This window comes from Silurus meridionalis, chromosome 1, assembly GCF_014805685.1.
Source record: "Silurus meridionalis isolate SWU-2019-XX chromosome 1, ASM1480568v1, whole genome shotgun sequence".
Taxonomy (NCBI): Eukaryota; Metazoa; Chordata; class Actinopteri; order Siluriformes; family Siluridae; genus Silurus; species Silurus meridionalis.
The window spans coordinates 34,943,355-34,963,860 of NC_060884.1; the positions used below are offsets into that span (position 1 = coordinate 34,943,355).

Sequence of the window (20,506 nt, forward strand, 5' to 3'; positions counted from 1 at the left end):
CAAAACACACACACACACACTCGAATGAACACCACTGTTTTTTTGTTGCACAAATAATTGCTGCTAAATTACCCTTGTTTACATTTTACAATGTTTACAGTTTATTTGCACTAATCTACTGTACTGGGGTTTACTGTCTCATTGTTTTGTTTGCAGTGTTGTCTGCACACTTTCCCTTTATATAGTGTCCTAGTTAGGATTGTGTTATTCTGTGTTCATTTGTGTTGTGTTGCACCTTGGTCCTGTAGTCATTAGTGGACAATAATTAATACAATAAATGCAGCGAGTCACCAATCAGGATGAACGCATGGACGAGCTTCTCTGCATCGGATATAGACAACATGTTTCTTAGCTTAGAAATATTTCTAAGGTGGAAGAAGACTGTTTTTGTAACTTGGTTGATATGATTTTTAAAAGACAAGTTGCTCTAAAATAACTCCCAGGTCTTTTACTGTTGAACTAGTAGTTACAGAACATCCGTCTAAATGCAGGTTGAGATGCTGGAGCTTCTGTGTACTGGTTTTTGGGCCGATGAGCAAAATCTCCGTCTTATCAGAATTTAAAAGTAGAAAGTTATGAGTCATTCAGTCTTTTAATTCTTTAACACACTCAGTTATCTGAGCTAATTGAGTGTGTCGCCTGGTTTAGATGAGATATATAGCTGAGTATCATCAGCATAACAATGGAAGCTAATTCCATGCCTTCTAATAATATTTCCTAAGGAAAGCATGTATATTGTGAAAAGCAGAGGTCCTAGAACTGAACCCCATGTTTAACTTGGATTAACCTGATAGTTCTCCATTTAAATCTACAAAATAGTAACGATCAGACAGGTAGGATTAAAGGAAGCACTTTTACTTTACTGAAGTGACATTTACCGACATTTACTGTTATGTGACTGAAATGAAATGAAAGTGACTTAACCTGATGCTCCAGTAGGTGTCGCTGTGAGCGTCCAGGTCGCGTTGTGTTACAGGAATAGAAGAAGGCGTGCGGCAGTGTTGCTGATTGATGATCTGATCTCGGACTCTACTAATCATCTTTCCATTCCAATATTTCTGACAGGGTTTTACCTCCACACTTCCATCTGATCCGCTGGAGCTGAATTTGAGGAGCTTCACTGCGTTCTGCTGGAAACATCAAGGTAACTTCAACTCGGCTAACAGTGGCTCAATCCTAAACGGGTTTCTGCTCCCTACACTAGTGCACTACAGAGTCTACACTAGCGCTGTTTACTACACACTCCGTAGTGCACTACAGAGTCTACACTAGCGCTGTTTACTACACACTCCGTAGTGCACTACAGAGTCTACACTAGCGCCGTTTACTACACACTCCGTAGTGCACTACAGAGTCTACACTAGCGCCGTTTACTACACACTCCGTAGTGCACTACAGAGTCTACACTAGCGCCGTTTACCACACACTCCGTAGTGCACTACAGAGTCTACACTAGCGCCGTTTACTACACACTCCGTAGTGCACTACAGAGTCTACACTAGCGCCGTTTACCACACACTCCGTAGTGCACTACAGAGTCTACACTAGCGCCGTTTACCACACTCCGTAGTGCACTACAGAGTCTACACTAGCGCCGTTTACCACACACTCCGTAGTGCACTACAGAGTCTACACTAGCGCCGTTTACCACACGCTCCGTAGTGCACTACAGAGTCTACACTAGCGCCGTTTACCACACGCTCCGTAGTGCACTACAGAGTCTACACTAGCGCCGTTTACCACGCTCCGTAGTGCACTACAGAGTCTACACTAGCGCCGTTTACCACACGCTCCGTAGTGCACTACAGAGTCTACACTAGCGCCGTTTACCACGCTCCGTAGTGCACTACAGAGTCTACACTAGCGCCGTTTACCACACGCTCCGTGGTGCACTACAGAGTCTACACTAGCGCCGTTTACCACACACGCTCCGTAGTGCACTACAGAGTCTACACTAGCGCGTTTACCACACGCTCCGTAGTGCACTACAGAGTCTACACTAGCGCGTTTACCACACGCTCCGTAGTGCACTACAGAGTCTACACTAGCGCCGTTTACCACACGCTCCGTAGTGCACTACAGAGTCTACACTAGCGCCGTTTACCACACGCTCCGTAGTGCACTACAGAGTCTACACTAGCGCGTTTACCACACGCTCCGTGGTGCACTACAGAGTCTACACTAGCGCCGTTTACCACACTCCGTGGTGCACTACAGAGTCTACACTAGCGCTGTTTACTACACACGCTCCGTAGTGCACTACAGAGTCTACACTAGCGCCGTTTACTACACGCTCCGTAGTGCACTACAGAGTCTACACTAGCGCCGTTTACCACACACTCCGTGGTGCACTACAGAGTCTACACTAGCGCCGTTTACCACGCTCCGTAGTGCACTACAGAGTCTACACTAGCGCCGTTTACACACGCTCCGTAGTGCACTACAGAGTCTACACTAGCGCCGTTTACCACACTCCGTAGTGCACTAGAGTCTACACTAGCGCGTTTACCACACGCTCCGTAGTGCACTACAGAGTCTACACTAGCGCCGTTTACACACGCTCCGTAGTGCACTACAGAGTCTACACTGGCGCCGTTTACCACACGCTCCGTGGTGCACTACAGAGTCTACACTAGCGCTACCACACGCTCCGTGAGTGCACTACAGAGTCTACACTAGCGCCGTTTACCACACGCTCCGTGGTGCACTACAGAGTCTACACTAGCGCCGTTTACCACACTCCGTAGTGCACTACAGAGTCTACACTAGCGCTACCACACGCTCCGTGGTGCACTACAGAGTCTACACTAGCGCTGTTTACACACTCCGTAGTGCACTACAGAGTCTACACTAGCGCTGTTTACCACACACCGTAGTGCACTACAGAGTCTACACTAGCGCTGTTTACTACACACTCCGTAGTGCACTAGAGTCTACACTAGCGCCGTTTACTACACACTCCGTAGTGCACTACAGAGTCTACACTAGCGCCGTTTACGACACGCTCCGTAGTGCACTACAGAGTCTACACTAGCGCCGTTTACTACACACTCCGTAGTGCACTACAGAGTCTACACTAGCGCGTTTACTACACACTCCGTAGTGCACTACAGAGTCTACACTAGCGCCGTTTACCACGCTCCGTAGTGCACTACAGAGTCTACACTAGCGCCGTTTACCACACGCTCCGTAGTGCACTACAGAGTCTACACTAGCGCCGTTTACCACACGCTCCGTAGTGCACTACAGAGTCTACACTAGCGCCGTTTACCACGCTCCGTAGTGCACTACAGAGTCTACACTAGCGCCGTTTACCACACGCTCCGTAGTGCACTACAGAGTCTACACTAGCGCCGTTTACCACACGCTCCGTAGTGCACTACAGAGTCTACACTAGCGCCGTTTACTACACGCTCCGTAGTGCACTACAGAGTCTACACTAGCGCTACCACACGCTCCGTGGTGCACTACAGAGTCTACACTAGCGCCGTTTACCACACGCTCCGTGGTGCACTACAGAGTCTACACTAGCGCCGTTTACCACACGCTCCGTAGTGCACTACAGAGTCTACACTAGCGCCGTTTACCACACACGCTCCGTGGTGCACTACAGAGTCTACACTAGCGCCGTTTACCACACGCTCCGTAGTGCACTACAGAGTCTACACTAGCGCCGTTTACCACGCTCCGTAGTGCTACAGAGTCTACACTAGCGCTTACCACACGCTCCGTAGTGCACTACAGAGTCTACACTAGCGCCGTTTACCACCACGCTCCGTAGTGCACTACAGAGTCTACACTAGCGCCGTTTACCACACGCTCCGTAGTGCACTACAGAGTCTACACTAGCGCCATTTATTACACACTCCGTGAGTGCACTACAGAGTCTACTAGCGCCGTTTACCACGCTCCGTGGTGCACTACAGAGTCTACACTAGCGCGTTTACCACACGCTCCGTAGTGCACTACAGAGTCTACACTAGCGCCGTTTACCACACGCTCCGTGGTGCACTACAGAGTCTACACTAGCGCCGTTTACCACACTCCGTGGTGCACTACAGAGTCTACACTAGCGCGTTTACCACACGCTCCGTGGTGCACTACAGAGTCTACACTAGCGCCGTTTACTACACGCTCCGTAGTGCACTACAGAGTCTACACTAGCGCCGTTTACCACACGCTCCGTAGTGCACTACAGAGTCTACACTAGCGCCGTTTACCACACGCTCCGTAGTGCACTACAGAGTCTACACTAGCGCTGTTTACCACACGCTCCGTAGTGCACTACAGAGTCTACACTAGCGCTTACCACACGCTCCGTGGTGCACTACAGAGTCTACACTAGCTATTTATTACACGCTCCGTAGTGCACTACAGAGTCTACACTAGCGCTGTTTACTACACACTCCGTAGTGCACTACAGAGTCTACACTAGCGCTATTTATTACACACTCCGTAGTGCACTACAGAGTCTACACTAGCGCTGTTTACTACACACTCAGGTATGATACACAATCAGGAATGATCTGGGCGCGATCCTGGTTAAAGTTAGTGTGTGTATGGATCATTATTGATTGATTGTGTTTAATTAATGCTGATTCTAATTATCTTTCATTTCTTACATGTTGCACTACCCTGTGGATTAGAAACATCTGCTGCTGTTCTGTAGAGTTTCTAATGATTGTAAAAATAAACAAGATGATCTCACTAATGTTCTAATCAGATAATTTCATCGTCAGTCAGTAATGTAATAGGAACAGAATAGGTACTACAGTACAGGTAGTGCGTGCTTGTGCGTTTAAATTCAATAAATTAAATTCGGTTTAATGAAGCACTGCATAACAGCAGGATTGTTCAATATTAATACATGGTGGATGGAAACAGAAATGTTGAGTGTAAATGTGGTGTGCTGATGTTCCTCAAATGGTTCCAAGGTCAGACTGCTGATCTGCTGCTCTCCAAACATTTACACAAGTATCAGTGAAAAAGATGTGGTGTGTAACGATGATCCCCAATGAAAACCAAATATTTTTTTACATTTTAGATCTAATATTTGTGTGAGTGAAGTTTCTCTCTCTGATTGTCAGAGAGAATGTTTCATTAGATTTCCTTCATCATCCAGTGAATCTGTTCCTGCAGTAGCAATGCAAACCCAAGTCATGACACTACCACCATCATGCTTCACCCAATCAGTGCTACTCTAGCTGGCTAGCTTCCACATTCATCCTGTTCATTAATGTCAATAAACTGGACTACATCCGACTTCAGCAAGCTACACGGCGTGAGTTTAGATCCTTGTTTTTACAGAGATGTGGCTCATTTCTAGATCAAGCATCACAAGTAAAGAGACCAATAACAGTCATTTACCACCTTAACTTCTGTGCTATGATGAGGCCAAAATCCTGACTGATACATTTCATAAATGTTATTCCTCAGTAGATGTGAGCAGAACTGCTGTGCTACAACCTTTTCCAGAATCTTGGAGATAAAGAGGAGGTTTGATATTGGACTGTAGTTGGACAGCTGACAGGGTGAAGGTCAGGTTTCTTAATTAGGGGGTTGATAACTGCAGTTTGAAGGATTTTGGTACATAACCAGTGCTAATGGAAGAGTTTATTATTTTAAAACAGGTTTAATTCCCTCTAAAATGATCTGTTTGAGGAAACTTGCAGGTAAAAAGATCTAGAACACAAGTGTATTATATTGATGTGGAAATTAATTAAATTAATTATTTCTATTAAATTGAAGTAAAACTTTGTAATTGATTATCTGTAATAATTATAGTATCTACAGTGTTATTTATAAAATAGTTTGGATTTAAAAAAAAGGACACAGGTTTGGATGCTGTATATGGACATCAGCTCAGCATTCAAGACAATCATTCACCAGCGTGATCAGGAATCTGAGCCTTTCCCTGTAACTAGATCCTGGATTTTTGACTGAGAGACCTCAGACATTATAGATCAGGAACAGCACCTCCAGCAGAACCAGACTGAGCAGTTTGGTCTCCCAGGTCTGAGTGCTCAGTGCAGTGGTTCAGGGACTGGTGTAAAGCCAACAACCTGTCTCTGAATGTGGATAAAATAAAAGAATTGTTGTTTATTTTAGGAGGACATGAAGTAATCACCTTCTGCTGAACATCAATGTCTCTTCCCTGGAGCAATCAACCAGCAATCAATCAACACCTATTTTTTTGTGTTCACCTGGCAGAGAAAATCAGCAGATTCCTTATCACTAGTGTAAAAAAAGAAAGCCCAGCAGCACCCCTACTTCTTGAGAAAGCTAAGAAATTCCCATCTCCAATTCTTACTACGTTCTACAGAAGGGCTATTGAGCACCCTGAGCAGCTGCATTACTGCCTGGTTTGAAAATTGCATCATCTCTGATTGCAGAACTTTATAGTGGATAGTGAGGATGGCTGAGGGGTCTCTTTCCTTCATTATAAACATTTACTCAACACCCTGCATCCCCAATGCCACCAGAATTGTAGTTGATCACACACAACCCTTACAAACATCCCTTACAACCATTTCACCTTCCTGCCATCTGGAACATTACTAAAACATTTTGGCCCTTACAGCCAGATTGTGTAACACTATTTTCTCCATAAGCTATTCAACTCCTCAATAAAAAGGAGCTGGATTTACACACACCCTCAAAGGAACAAACTCATTTAACTGTTTGCAGAGAATTGCTGCAAAACATCATGTTTGGATGTACGGTATATATTGATATATGAACAATTAATTTGCACTATTATCCACCTGCTGTACTGGTCAGAGTTGCAGCGTCTCTGTTTTCTGTCTTTCTGTCTTGTACTGTTTTGCACTAAACATTTCTATTCTGCCCCTAGCTTTACTCTGGACATCCTGAGACCTGCAGGTGGTTCCTAGTGCAGTGCTATCTCATTCGCAACGCTCCAGCACTCCTTCACGATTGATTGGGCTCAGGTCATCCACATCATTTCTCTTCTTTCTGGCAAAGCTCTCAATTGGGTGAAAGCTGTCCTCTGTCCTCTGACCTCTGACCACTTAATGGGCCCTGGTGCTCCCTTTTTAGTGATATCAGTCAGCAGTCTGGTGACATTTAAAAAGTGTAAACATAATAGCCTTTTTTTAGTCAAATGTAAATTACAGCAGCGTTTTATATTTCTTTGCATATCCCAGCTTGTTTGAAAGCTGGGGTCAGAGCGCAGGGTATACAGCGCCCCTGGAGCACAGAGGGTTAAGGCCCTTGCTCAAGGGCCCAAGAATGGCAGCTTGCCAATACCCCTGCCCTTTGAATCAGTTACCCAGCAACTTAACCACTGAGCTACCACTCCCATTAAGAACAAAGCTGCTATAATAGCCAGCCGATAATAGCCATTCTTTTTGTTTTTTGGTCTCAGGAGGCCACAGTAGCTGTAGTCATCTCAATTTGCGGATGCACCTGCCCATGAACCAAGTGCCCAGATTTTACCTCCACCTGCCTCAGGGCAGTCCTTAGGAATCGTTACGAAACTGTGGGGCTACAAAACAATCCAAACAAAAAAGTGACAAAATGGTTTAATTTGGAGTGGAATAGTTTTTTTTTTTTTTTTTTGTAAGACACTGGAGTCAGGTGGATTTGTCAATTTCCCTTGGATAAATCCAGAGTTAAGCATGCCTTAAGTGACTAGTAGTTCATCTGTGTGAGGCTTTGGCTATGCTTTAAATTTAGACACTGCATTGGCTTTTTAAGGGTGTAATCAAGTAGTCAACACAGAAACGGACCAATCCGTTGGACTTGTGCACCACCAGGCTGTGCTAACTGCTGTGGGATTCTTTGTTGATGAATGTTTAGGGAGCTTGTATTGGTAATATCCAGACCACCACACATAGATAGGTCTCAGTATTGTGTTCTATGAGAACTGTGCGGATCAATATTGTGTGGATCCAAGATCCAAAATGGCAGCACGGGAGAAAGCGGAAGCGCGGGGGAAAAAACGCTTGTCCAGAGCGATGTACAAAAGTGCTTTGAGTCTCTAACAATGAATAAGTCTACACTGGTACGCAAGATTGCAAACTTAATATAAATATTACTCTTGAATTCTACAAAAACTCTTCCCTCTTGAGATCAGAGAGAGGCATCACCACTCTCCTTTGTTTTCAAAAAACAAGGTGATATATTTGAAGTGCCCCGTCTCCATCCCTGCACCTAACCTTATAGTCAATTTCCTGATTGATCATGTGACTTCAAAGGGCCTTTCCCACATTGTAATTTAGGGAGGTGGTAGTCCACTGGTTAAGGCTCTGGGTAACTGATCAGAAGGTTGGGAGTTCAAACGCCTGTATCACTGCGCAACCTAATGTAATGTCAGTGGTGATGTGCTGTCGGCTGTGAGTTGCAATTTGCCCCGATAGGATTAATAGCACGTGAAGTGCCTGCTCCGACATTGGCCACCCCATGCTTGCAGCACTTAAATAGTTTGAGGAACACTTAAACGTGGGCCAATCTTGTTTATTGTGAGCTGTTTTTTTGTCCAGCATGCTCTGGAGCAGCATCTGATCATCTGCCTGGCTGTTGATCAGGGCCTGCTCTGTTTAGACCTAGAGAACGACCTGATATTGTGTCTGCTGGATGGGGGTGAGGACTTCCACTAGCTCATTCAAGAGCACAAACTCCATGAGGGAGTTCCTCCTTTCTTTCCTGGATTTTTATCCCCAGTATAAAGAGCTTGCAGTCTCAGGGAAGGAGTGGCATGTAGATGGCAAGTTTCACTTCTTATAGACTTTATTACATTTTTTTATTGCACATGTAACCATACACACAAACATGCACACCTTCCAGTTGTCTCTTTCACTGCTCTGCTCTTGTGGCCCTCTTGAGAGAGTACACTCATTAATACAAATCATGTGCATGTGTGTAATCCTTACTGCTGGTTTCCTCCTGCTCCACCTTACATTTACAAACTGGCACTCAACCATGAACCCACTGTACACAGTAAATAATCCTTCTTTCGGTAATGTTGGTTATTATTGATTACAGTGTGATGTTTGAAGATATAACAGAAAATATCCAGTGTTGTTGAAGCAAGAAAGAGAGAACTTGCATATACATTGCTTTTCAAACAGGAAGTCTTTTTTTGTAGCTTATTTATTAAAAACGTATTGATCCATTATCTGTTTTGCTTCTTTTTGATTCAGATATGAGTGGTGTGCAGCCTTCTCCTGCTACCCTACTACCTACAGGACAAAAATGTATCCCTGCAAGAACATCACTAGTTCCAACTGAGATGGTCTCCTTTGTTGTGATTAAATGTGAGGATCTGGAATCCACAGAGATCTCTAGTAGTCATCAAAGCTCATCTGGTACTTCCCACACTAGTGCTCCTTGCAGAGAAGTGAAAAATGAAATTCACCAGTGCCCAGAGTGTGGCAAGATCTTTAGTCAGAAGAGGACTCTGAAGGAGCACCAGCGCATCCACACAGGAGAGAAGCCGTATCATTGTTTAGACTGTGGGAAGAGTTTCAGTCAAAATGGACATTTCAAGAAACACCAGCGGATTCACTCTGGTGAAAAGCCGTATCAGTGTCCTCAGTGCAGCAAGAATTTTACGAGTCAGAGCGATCTTCAGCGGCATCAGCGCACTCACTCAGGGGAGAAGCTGTACCAGTGTACGCAGTGCGAGAAGAGTTTTATTGAGCGCAGCAATCTTGTAAAGCACCAGCGGGTTCACACTGGAGAAAAGCCGTATCAGTGCTCGGACTGTGGGAAGAGTTTTACCCAAAACTGTAACCTCCAGAAACACCTGCGCACTCACACCGGAGATAAACCATTTCACTGCTTAGAGTGTGGGAAGAGTTTTACTCAAGAAATTAACCTCCAAATACACCAACGTGTCCACACGGGGGAGAAACCGTACCACTGTACACTCTGTGGAAAGAACTTTACCAACCAGACTAATCTTCTGCGACATCAGCGCATTCACACGGGCGAGAAACCGTATCAGTGCTCAGAGTGCGAGAAGAGTTTTATAGAGAAAGGTTTCCTGATGCAACACCTACGGACTCATACAGGAGAGAAACCGTATCAGTGTTCATACTGCGGGATGAGTTTTACACAGAGGGGTAACCTCAGAACACATCTACATGTTCACACAGGAGATAAACCGTATAAGTGTTTAGAGTGCGGGAAGAGTTTTATCCAGGAAGCCAATCTTCAAGTGCACCAACACGTTCACACTGGGCAGAAACCGTATTTCTGCTCAGCATGCGGGAAGAGCTTTAGTAGGCATAGTAGTTTCCAGCGACACCAGCTCATCCACACTGGAGAGAAACCATATCAGTGTTCAGATTGTGGTAAGAGCTTTACACAAAGGGGTAACCTCAGAAAACATCTACAGGTTCACACCGGAGAAAACCCGTATGAGATTCTGGATTGTGGTACGAGTTCTACTGATTAAGCTGATGAAACCCCAGAGGATGCAGACAGTAGAGGTGTTTTAGTAGATGTAGGAACACAAGCTCCATCACAGGGATCCAGGAGATCCAGGACATTGCACTCTTCTTTTTAGAGAAAAGTGTAGGGATTATCTAGATCACTTCAGTGTTTTTTCAGGTCAAGGGCAACCACATTATACCAAGCATCAGACCTGGAAGTCAATGTGGTGTCCAGGCAGGTACGAACAAGGAGCAACCCAATCCGCTCCACCAGCAGTGTTTATACACATTGGTAGAAAGATATACCAAATTATACTTTTATTTAACTTTTATATTTTGGAATGATATTTCTTTCCTATCACTATGAGCTGATGTCATGGCATTAGGGGTATAATGATACAATGCTAAATGATGCATCACGATGCAAAATTGTAACGATTGATCTTATGTACATGAGCACCAACACAGAATGGTGTAAAAGTCATTAATAGTTTTGGATTTCCATTGTACTAAAAGAAATTATATAAATTATATATTTGATTGTTTAATAAAGTTGGGATTTGAGGAGAGCTGTAATTTATTTGATTTATATGATCTATTTTACATGGGTCGGGGCTCAGTCATTAGTGTTGCACAAGCCAGTGCTGAAGGAGGAGAAGGAGAGGAGGAAGACGTCTACAGAGACAGCAGGGAAAGGAGAGTGGAGGTTTGGTATGTATTTTAAATGTTGGTAAAGGGAGAGAGGGAGCTGATATGATGGAGCGGAGAAAGGTAGATATAGTGTGTGTTCAGGAGATCAAGTGGAAAGGAAGTATGACCAGGTAAAGGGAACAGAGGTGATGAGGAGGTGATGGGTAGGTATGGCCTTAAGGAGAGGAATGTGGAAGGGCAAATGGTGGTGGATTTCCCTAAAAGGATGGAAATGGCAGTGGTGAACACTTATTTTAAGAAGAAAGAGGATCATAGGGTGACGTATAAGAGTGGAGGAAGGTGCACACAGGTGGACTATGTTCTATGTATAAGATGCAACCTGAAGGAGATTGGAGACTGTAAGGCGTTGGCGGGGGACAGTGTAGCTAGACAGCATCGGATGGTGGTCTGTAGGATGGTTTTGGAGGTGAAGAAGAAGAGGAGGTGTGTGAGGACTGAAAGAAGAATAAGATGATGGAAGCTGAAAGAGGAAGACTGTAGTGTGAGGTTCAGTGAAGAGGTCAGACAGGAGCTGAAGAGGTGGTGAAGAGGTGCTGGATGATTGTGGAACTACTGCAGAAGTGATGAGGAGACAGTTAGAAAGGTACTTGGTGTAACATCTGAAAATAGAAAGGAAGACAAAGAGACGTGGTGGTGGAATGAGGAAGTGCAGGAGAGCAGAAGGAGAAAGAGGTTGGAGAAACAGAATTGGGATCAACAGAGTGATGAGAAAAGTAGGCAGGAGAACAAGGAGATGCAGCAGCAGGTGAAGAGGGATGTGGTGAAAGCCAAGGAAAAGGCAAATGAGGAGCTGTAGGAGAAGATGGACAGTAAGGAAGGAGAAAAGGATTTGTAGCGATTGGCCAGGCAGAGGAACCGAGCTGGGAAGGATGTGCTGCAGGTTAGAGCAATAAAGGATGGAGATGGAAATGTGTTGACTAGTGAGGAGAGTGTGTTAAGAAGATGGAGGGAGTATTTTGGGCAGCTGATGAACGAGGAAAATGAGAGAGAGAGAAGGTTGGATGGTGTGGAGATGTGAAGCAGGAAGTGGATAGGATTAGTAAGGAGGAAGTGAGAGCAGAGATTAAGAGGATGAAGAGTGGAAAGTTGGTTGGACCAGATGACATACCAGTAGAAACATGGAGATGTTTAGGAGAGATGCAGTGGAGTTTTTACATTTACATTTGGGCCATTTAGCAGAAGCTCTTATGCAGAGTGATGTACAAAAGTGCTTTGAGTCTCCAGCAATGAATAAATCTACACTGGTACACAAGATTACAAACTTAATATAAGTATAACTTTTGAATTTTACAAAGCAAACTTGGAAAATGCTAATTTAAGTGTTTCAGGAAGATGAAGGTCTTCAGTCGTCGCTTGAAGATAGTCAGGGACTCTGCTGTACAGACATCTAGGGGAAGTTCATTCCACCACCTCGGTGCCAGAACAGAGAAGAGCCTTGAAGTTTACTTACCCCTCATTCTGGGAGAAGGGGCTACCATTTGCTGGAGTAGTGCTGGAGTATCTCAGACAGCGTGGTGCAGTTCGAGATGTGATGAGGTCACTGAGGTAAGATGGTGCTGGTCTATTTTTGGACCATCATTTGCAGTGGATGAATAGCGATCAGGGGAAGACCTGCCAGCAGAGAGCTGCAGTAGTCCAGTCTTGAAATGACAAGAGACTGAACAAGCACCTGGGCAGCCTGTGTGGACAGAAACAGTCAAATTCTTCGGATGTTGTAGAGAAGAAATCGACAGGAACGAGCCACATTAGCAACATGTGAGAAGGTCTTGAACTGGAGATGAATCACCTGGAATGACCAGCAGTTCTGTTTTTCTGGGGTTGACTTTTAGTTGATGAACACTCATCCATGAAGATATGTCCGTCAAGCATGCTGATATCTGAGCGGAAGCTGTGGTTAGGTTAGTTGAGTGTCATCTGCATAGCAGTGGTAAGAAAACCCATGTGAGGATTTGACTTCACCAATGGAGTGGGTATAAAGCAGGGATGGGCAAATGTTTTGACTCACGGGCCACAATGGGTTCTAAAATTTGACAGAGTGGCCGGGCCATGATATATATACACACACACACTGGCGATCAAAATTAGAGAACCATTTATAAACAATTGAAAAATTCTGAAATAATGTCATCTTCACTGCTCAACAGTTGAAGGATTTGTTGTCCTGTCTATACCATGCTACCAAAACACCTTTTCCACAAAATAACTAAGGCATTTAAAAAAAAAACATTATTTTGCAGAAAACACACTGATCAAAATTAGAGAACACTTTCAGATACCTGCCAGTTATTGGTGTTAATCTGCACCTGGTGCTTATTTCCTTGATTATATGTCAACCCTTATTTAACTGGCAGCCTAACTTCCAGTTTCACTGACTATGCAAGATGGTGGGCCATTCTTAAGTGACTGAAAGCCTTCGGCAGCAGGTTGTCCAGATGAAGGCCAAAGGAATGACCCTTTCAGCCATAGCAAGACAAGTTGGTCGTTCCAAATCTGTGATTTCAAGAATATTGAATCTTTACAACATCACAAACTCATTCAAGTCTGCCAAGAAGGCAGGTCGTCTACGGAAGACAAATACAAGAGAGGACAGGATACTGCGGAGGATCTCAATGGGCAATCGTTTCCCACTGCAGCTGGAATTGCTCACCAGTTCAGCGCTGAACAGGGTAAGGATCTGTCTCGTCATACAGTGTCTCGACGTTTAAGAGCATTTGGACTGAAAGCCCACTCTGCAGTGACCAAACCTCTCATTAGCAGAAAGAATCAAAAGGCTAGACTAAGCTTTGCTGAGGAACATGTTGTGTGGACAGAGGAGAACTGGTCCAAAGTTCACTTCAGTGATATAAGCAAGTTTAATTTATTTGGGTCCGATGGGAAACATTATGTTCGGCGACAAACTGGAGAAAGACTGAACCCAAAGTGTGTAAAGAAGTCAGTGAAAAGTGGAGGAGGAAGTGTCATGGTTTGGGGCATGTTTTCTGCAGCAGGAGTTGGGTCTCTTATACAGCTACATGGCAGAGAGAATGCAAATGTTTATCAGAACCTTCTTCAACAACATATGGTTCCTTCCGTGCATTCATCACCCAATCAGCCCGCAGTGTTCATGCAGGACAACGCTCCATGTCACACAGCAAAACAGGTAAAGCAGTTCCTTGAAACTGAAAACATTGAAAGTATGACATGGCCTGCCCAGAGTCCTGATCTCAACCCAATAAAGAACCTCTGGAGAATCCTTGGTGACAAAGTTATAGCCAAGAAACCCACTACAGTCACCGAACTGTGGAGGAGACTGGAAGAAGAGTGGACCAAAATCACACCAGAGCAGTGTGAGAGACTCGTGCTGTCCTGTGGCCACCGATGTGCTGAAGTCATTCAGAGCAGAGGCCTGGACACTTCCTACTAATTGCTGACTGTTGTAACCTTCAGAAAATTTAGTTGTAATCATTTTCCATGCCACAGTCATTGTTCTCTAATTTTGATCAGTGTGTTTTCAGCAAAATAATGTTTTTTTTTAAATGCCTTAGTTATTTTGTGGAAAAGGTGTTTTGGTAGCATGGTATAGACAGGACAAAAACTCCTTCAACTGTTGAGCAGTGAAGATGACATTATTTCAGAATTGTTTATACATTGTTCTCTAATTTTGATCGCCTGTGTGTATATGTGTGTGTGTGTGTGTGTGTGTGTGTATATATATATATATATATATATATATATATATATATATATATATACACACACACACACACAGTGAGGAAAATAAGTATTTGAACACCCTGCTATTTTGCAAGTTCTCCCACTTAGAAATCATGGAGGGTCTGAAATTGTCATCGTAGGTGCATGTCCACTGTGAGAGACATAATCTAAAAAAAAATTCAGAATTCACAATATATGATTATTAAACTATTTATTTGTATGATACAGCTGCAAATAAGTATTTGATCACCTGAGAAAGTCAATGTTAATATTTGGTACAGTAGCCTTTCTTTGCAATTACAGAGGTCAAATGTTTCCTGTAGTATTTCACCAGGTTTGCACACACTGCAGGAGTAATTTTGGCCCACTCCTCCACACAGATCTTCTCTAGATCAGTCAGGTTTCTGGCCTGTCGCTGAGAAACACGGAGTTTGAGCTCCCTCCAAAGATTCTCTATTGGGTTTAGGTCTGGAGACTGGCTAAGCCACGCCAGAACCTTGATATGCTTCTTACAGAGCCACTCCTTGGTTATCCTGGCTGTGTGCTTCGGGTCATTGTCATGTTGGAAGACCCAGCCTCGACCCATCTTCAATGCTCTAACTGAGGGAAGGAGGTTGTTCCCCAAAATCTTGCAATACATGGCCCCGGTCATCCTCTCCTTAATACAGTGCAGTCGCCCTGTCCCATGTGCAGAAAAACACCCCCAAAGCATGATGCTACCACCCCCATGCTTCACAGTAGGGATGGTGTTCTTGGGATAGTACTCATCATTCTTCTTCCTCCAAACACGTGTAGTGGAATTATGACCCAGAAGTTCTATTTTGGTCTCATCTGACCACATGACTTTCTCCCATGACTCCTCTGGATCATCCAAATGGTCATTGGCAAACTTAAGACGTGCCTGGACATATGCTGGTTTAAGCAGGGGAACCTTCCGTGCCATGCATGATTTCAAACCATGACGTCTTGGTGTATTACCAACAGTAACCTTGGAAACGGTCGTCCCAGCTCTTTTCAGGTCATTGACCAGCTCCTCCTGTGTAGTTCTGGGCTGACTTCTCACCTTCCTTAGTATCATTGAGACCCCACGAGGTGAGATCTTGCATGGAGCCCCAGTCCGAGGGAGATTGACAGTCATGTTTAGCTTCTTCCATTTTCTAATGATTGCTCCAACAGTGGACCTTTTTTCACCAAGCTGCTTGGCAATTTCCCCGTAGCCCTTTCCAGCCTTGTGGAGGTGTACAATTTTGTCTCTAGTGTCTTTGGACAGCTCTTTGGTCTTGGACATGTTAGTAGTTGGATTCTTACTGATTGTATGGGGTGGACAGGTGTCTTTATGCAGCTAACGACCTCAAACAGGTACATCTAATTTAGGATAATAAATGTAGTGGAGGTGGACATTTTAAAGACAGACTAACAGGTCTTTGAGGGTCAGAATTCTAGCTGATAGACAGGTGTTCAAATACTTATTTGCAGCTGTATCATACAAATAAATAGTTTAAAAATCATATATTGTGATTTCTGGATTTTTTAGATTATGTCTCTCACAGTGGACATGTACCTCGATGACAATTTCAGACCCTCCATGATTTCTAAGTGGGAGAACTTGCAAAATAGCAGGGTGATCAAATACTTATTTTCCTCACTGTATGTATATATGTGTGTGTGTGTGTACCATAGGGCTGCTGAAGGCGGTGTGTTTGGACAGGATGCTGTGTGTGTGTGTGTGTGTGTGTGTGTGTGTGTATGTGTGTGTATATATATATATATATATGTGTGTGTGTGTGTGTGTGTGTGTGTGTATTACATTAGAGATTTGAGGCCTGTAACATGTAGCAGAGCATAAATATGCAAAGGCTCATTGTACAAATTGTTTTTCAAATGCATTAATTAAATTAATAATTAATATATTAAATTTAAGTTGAATAAACACAGCAGAAAATCTCAAGTTCAGTTTCAGTTGGAACAGTGTTGTTGATCTTATTTTGCCAGTTTATCAAAGTCTGGAGTAAGTTTTGTTGTGGCAATTTTCAGGATAGATCTGAGCTGTTGGTCGGTTAACCTGGATCTGTGAGGGGCTTTTTTGATGTTCATGATGCTGAATGTCTGCTCACATGCGTAGGTCGAACAAAACAAAGTCTTCTGGAGGTTTGGAAACATGGCTTTGTTAAGTGAAGCATAAAAGTCATTCAGTTTAAGAGAGCTGAACTTCTCCTTTAAGACGGAGTCAGACTGAAGATCGATCAGTTCCAATTGCACTTCTTGTGGTGCAGTTTTAGGGTCTTGGGACAGTGGGACAGGGGTCAGGACACCAGTTGAAAAGTGCAAAGTGAATGCTGATATTGTACTCTTTGAAAACCGCGACAGTTTCTTGGCATATTAGGCATTCAGCCTTTAATCGGACTTCAGCGAAATACTGAAAATACTTTGTTGTCCACTCCGTATTAAACACTCTGCACTCACTATCCGCTTTTCTTTAATAAGCTTATTTTTGCAGAAGGGCTCATAAGAGAAGAATAGAGTAATACACGCGAACAAGGTCAATGTAGCTGAAGTGCGACATCTTTTGGGAAAACATGGGCATTACAGGGGAAAGATCAATTGAACGTATTGTACCTATTAATAGAATTTGGTCACGTTCGGCGGGTCGGATTAATAAATGTGTGGCCCATGTCTGATCTAGAAATGTTCAGGCATCAGAAATAATAAATAATACTTATATATTTTTCAATCACTCTGCAAATGTTTTTTCCTTCTTTTTCTTTCCTCTCTGCCTAATTTTAATTTCAACACCAGCTCCATAACCAATCTCCCATCACCCATCCTCACCCATCCTCACCCATCCTCACCATGTTCTACAGAGGGCCTGAGGAGCATATCCTGAGCAGCTGCATCACTGCCTGCTCAGATCCTACAGAGGACAGTGAGGACAGGGGAGAAGATCGTCAGCCTTTTTTATCCTTCTATCTCCAAAATGTACACAATATGCTGCATTCACAAAGCCACCAGGCATTGTGCCTGTTCACACACACACACACACACACACACACACACACACACACACACACACACACACACACTTACTTCATCCTCCTGCCGTCTGGAGAATAGGTACCGAAGCATTAAGGTCCTCATGCCCACATTTGACATTTCAATACAGAGTGACTGGACTAACACACACCCACACACACTTGAATGAACACCATTAGTTTTTCCTGCCAAACTACCAACGTTTACATGTACAGTATTTATTATTATATGGACAGTTTATTTGCACTAATCTACTGTACTGGGGTTTACTTTCTCATTGTTTTGTTTGCAGTGTTGTTTGCACACTTTCCCTTTATATAGTGTCCTAGTTAGGATTGTGTTATTCTGTGTTCATCTGTGTTGTTTCCTGTTGCACCTTGGTCCTGTAGTCATTAGTGGACAATAATTAAGTAAATGTAATTTGTTACTGTACTTAAGTAGCTTTTTTGTATATCGTTATGAAATATTTCACAACTACATTTAGTGTAATCAGTCGTTGCTTTTTATGTAGGAGGATAAAAATGTAACTGGTGAACCACGCTTGAACTCGTTCTGATTGGTGCTTGGTGTATCTACTGATCACCAACATACAGTTCAGCATCAGTTCAACGTGAAGCAGAACATTCAGAGAGAAATAAATACTCCAGACTCAAATTTGCCACAACACACACATGATAATTGTAATAGAAATTGATCAGTGTTTGAGTCATTAATATACTGTCATTAAGATACTGAGGTGATTAAGTAAAGAGTCTTGTGATAAAAATGATCACAGGAACATTAGGGCATGAGTGGGAGCTCAGTGGTTAAGGTGCTGGGTTACTGATTGGAAGGTCGGGGGTTCAATCCCCGGTATCGTCAAGCTGCCACTCTTGGGCCCTTGAGCAAGTTAAAAGGGACTTTACTTTACTGGAGTCACATTTTACCGAGTGAATGTCTACTTTAATGAAACTACATGCTTTGTGGTCTACTGTACTGTTATGTGACTGAAATGAAATAAAAGTGACTTAACCTGATGCTCCAGTAGGTGTCGCTGTGAGCGTCCAGGTCGCGTTGTGTTACAGGAATAGAAGAAGGCGTGCGGCAGTGTTGCTGATTGATGATCTGATCTCGGACTCTACTAATCATCTTTCCATTCCAATATTTCTGACAGGGTTTTACCTCCACACTTCCATCTGATCCGCTGGAGCTGAATTTGAGGAGCTTCACTGCGTTCTGCTGGAAACATCAAGGTAACTTCAACTCGGCTAACAGTGGCTCAATCCTAAACGGGTTTCTGCTCCCTACACTAGTGCACTACAGAGTCTACACTAGCGCTGTTTACTACACTCCGTAGTGCACTACAGAGTCTACACTAGCTGTTTACTACACTCCGTAGTGCACTACAGAGTCTACACTAGCGCTGTTTACCACACACTCCGTAGTGCACTACAGAGTCTACACTAGCGCTTACTACACACTCCGTAGTGCACTACAGAGTCTACACTAGCCGTTTACTACACTCCGTAGTGCACTACAGAGTCTACACTAGCGTTTACTACACACTCCGTAGTGCACTACAGAGTCTACACTAGCGCCGTTTACTACACACTCCGTGAGTGCACTACAGAGTCTACACTAGCGCTGTTTACTACACACTCCGTGGTGCACTACAGAGTCTACACTAGCGCTTACCACACACTCCGTGGTGCACTACAGAGTCTACACTAGCGTTTACCACACACTCCGTGCACTACAGAGTCTACACTAGCGTTTACCACACTCCGTGAGTGCACTACAGAGTCTACACTAGCGCCGTTTACCACACTCCGTAGTGCACTACAGAGTCTACACTAGCGCGTTTACCACACACTCCGTAGTGCACTACAGAGTCTACACTAGCGCCGTTTACACACACTCCGTGGTGCACTACAGAGTCTACACTAGCGCCGTTACTACACACTCCGTGGTGCACTACAGAGTCTACACTAGCGCCGTTTACCACACACTCCGTAGTGCACTACAGAGTCTACACTAGCGCTTACCACACACTCCGTAGTGCACTACAGAGTCTACACTAGCGCCGTTTACTACACACCGTAGTGCACTACAGAGTCTACACTAGCGCGTTTACTACACACTCCGTAGTGCACTACAGAGTCTACACTAGCGCTTACTACACACTCCGTAGTGCACTACAGAGTCTACACTAGCGCTGTTACTACACACTCCGTAGTGCACTACAGAGTCTACACTGCGCCGTTTACCACACACCGTAGTGCACTACAGAGTCTACACTAGCTGTTTACTACACACACTCCGTAGTGCACTACAGAGTCTACACTAGCGCCGTTTACCACACACTCCGTAGTGCACTACAGAGTCTACACTAGCGCGTTTACCACACACTCCGTAGTGCACTACAGAGTCTACACTAGCGCCGTTTACCACACGCTCCGTAGTGCACTACAGAGTCTACACTAGCGCTTACCACACACTCCGTAGTGCACTACAGAGTCTACACTAGCTTTACCACACACTCCGTAGTGCACTACAGAGTCTACACTAGCGCCGTTTACCACACACACTCCGTAGTGCACTACAGAGTCTACACTAGCTTTACCACACACTCCGTAGTGCACCACAGAGTCTACACTAGCGCGTTTACACACTCCGTAGTGCACTACAGAGTC

General features: G+C 44.1%; 2 protein-coding genes across 2 annotated transcripts in view; both read left to right on the forward strand.

The window, feature by feature from the left end:
• The first annotated feature begins 1,006 nt into the window (after positions 1-1,006).
• LOC124383441 (zinc finger protein OZF-like) lies at positions 1,007-10,964 on the forward strand. Its single transcript, XM_046846016.1, has 2 exons — positions 1,007-1,144; positions 9,165-10,964. The coding sequence occupies exon 2, from the start codon at positions 9,167-9,169 to the stop codon at positions 10,421-10,423; it is 1,257 nt and encodes a 418-aa protein (XP_046701972.1). The 5' UTR covers positions 1,007-1,144; positions 9,165-9,166; the 3' UTR covers positions 10,424-10,964.
• LOC124382842 (zinc finger protein 850-like) overlaps positions 6,945-20,506 on the forward strand; it is a 66,263-nt gene continuing 52,701 nt past the window's right edge. The window contains exon 1 of the mRNA XM_046845132.1: positions 6,945-8,728. Within this exon, the coding sequence (XP_046701088.1) occupies positions 8,599-8,728 (130 nt within the window). The 5' untranslated portion in view covers positions 6,945-8,598. The remainder of the gene's footprint in view (positions 8,729-20,506) is intronic.

Excerpts from the sequence above, each read along its gene's own strand:
- LOC124383441 (XM_046846016.1), top strand. The coding sequence starts at position 9,167 with ATGAGTGGTGTGCAGCCTTCTCCTGCTACCCTACTACCTACAGGACAA.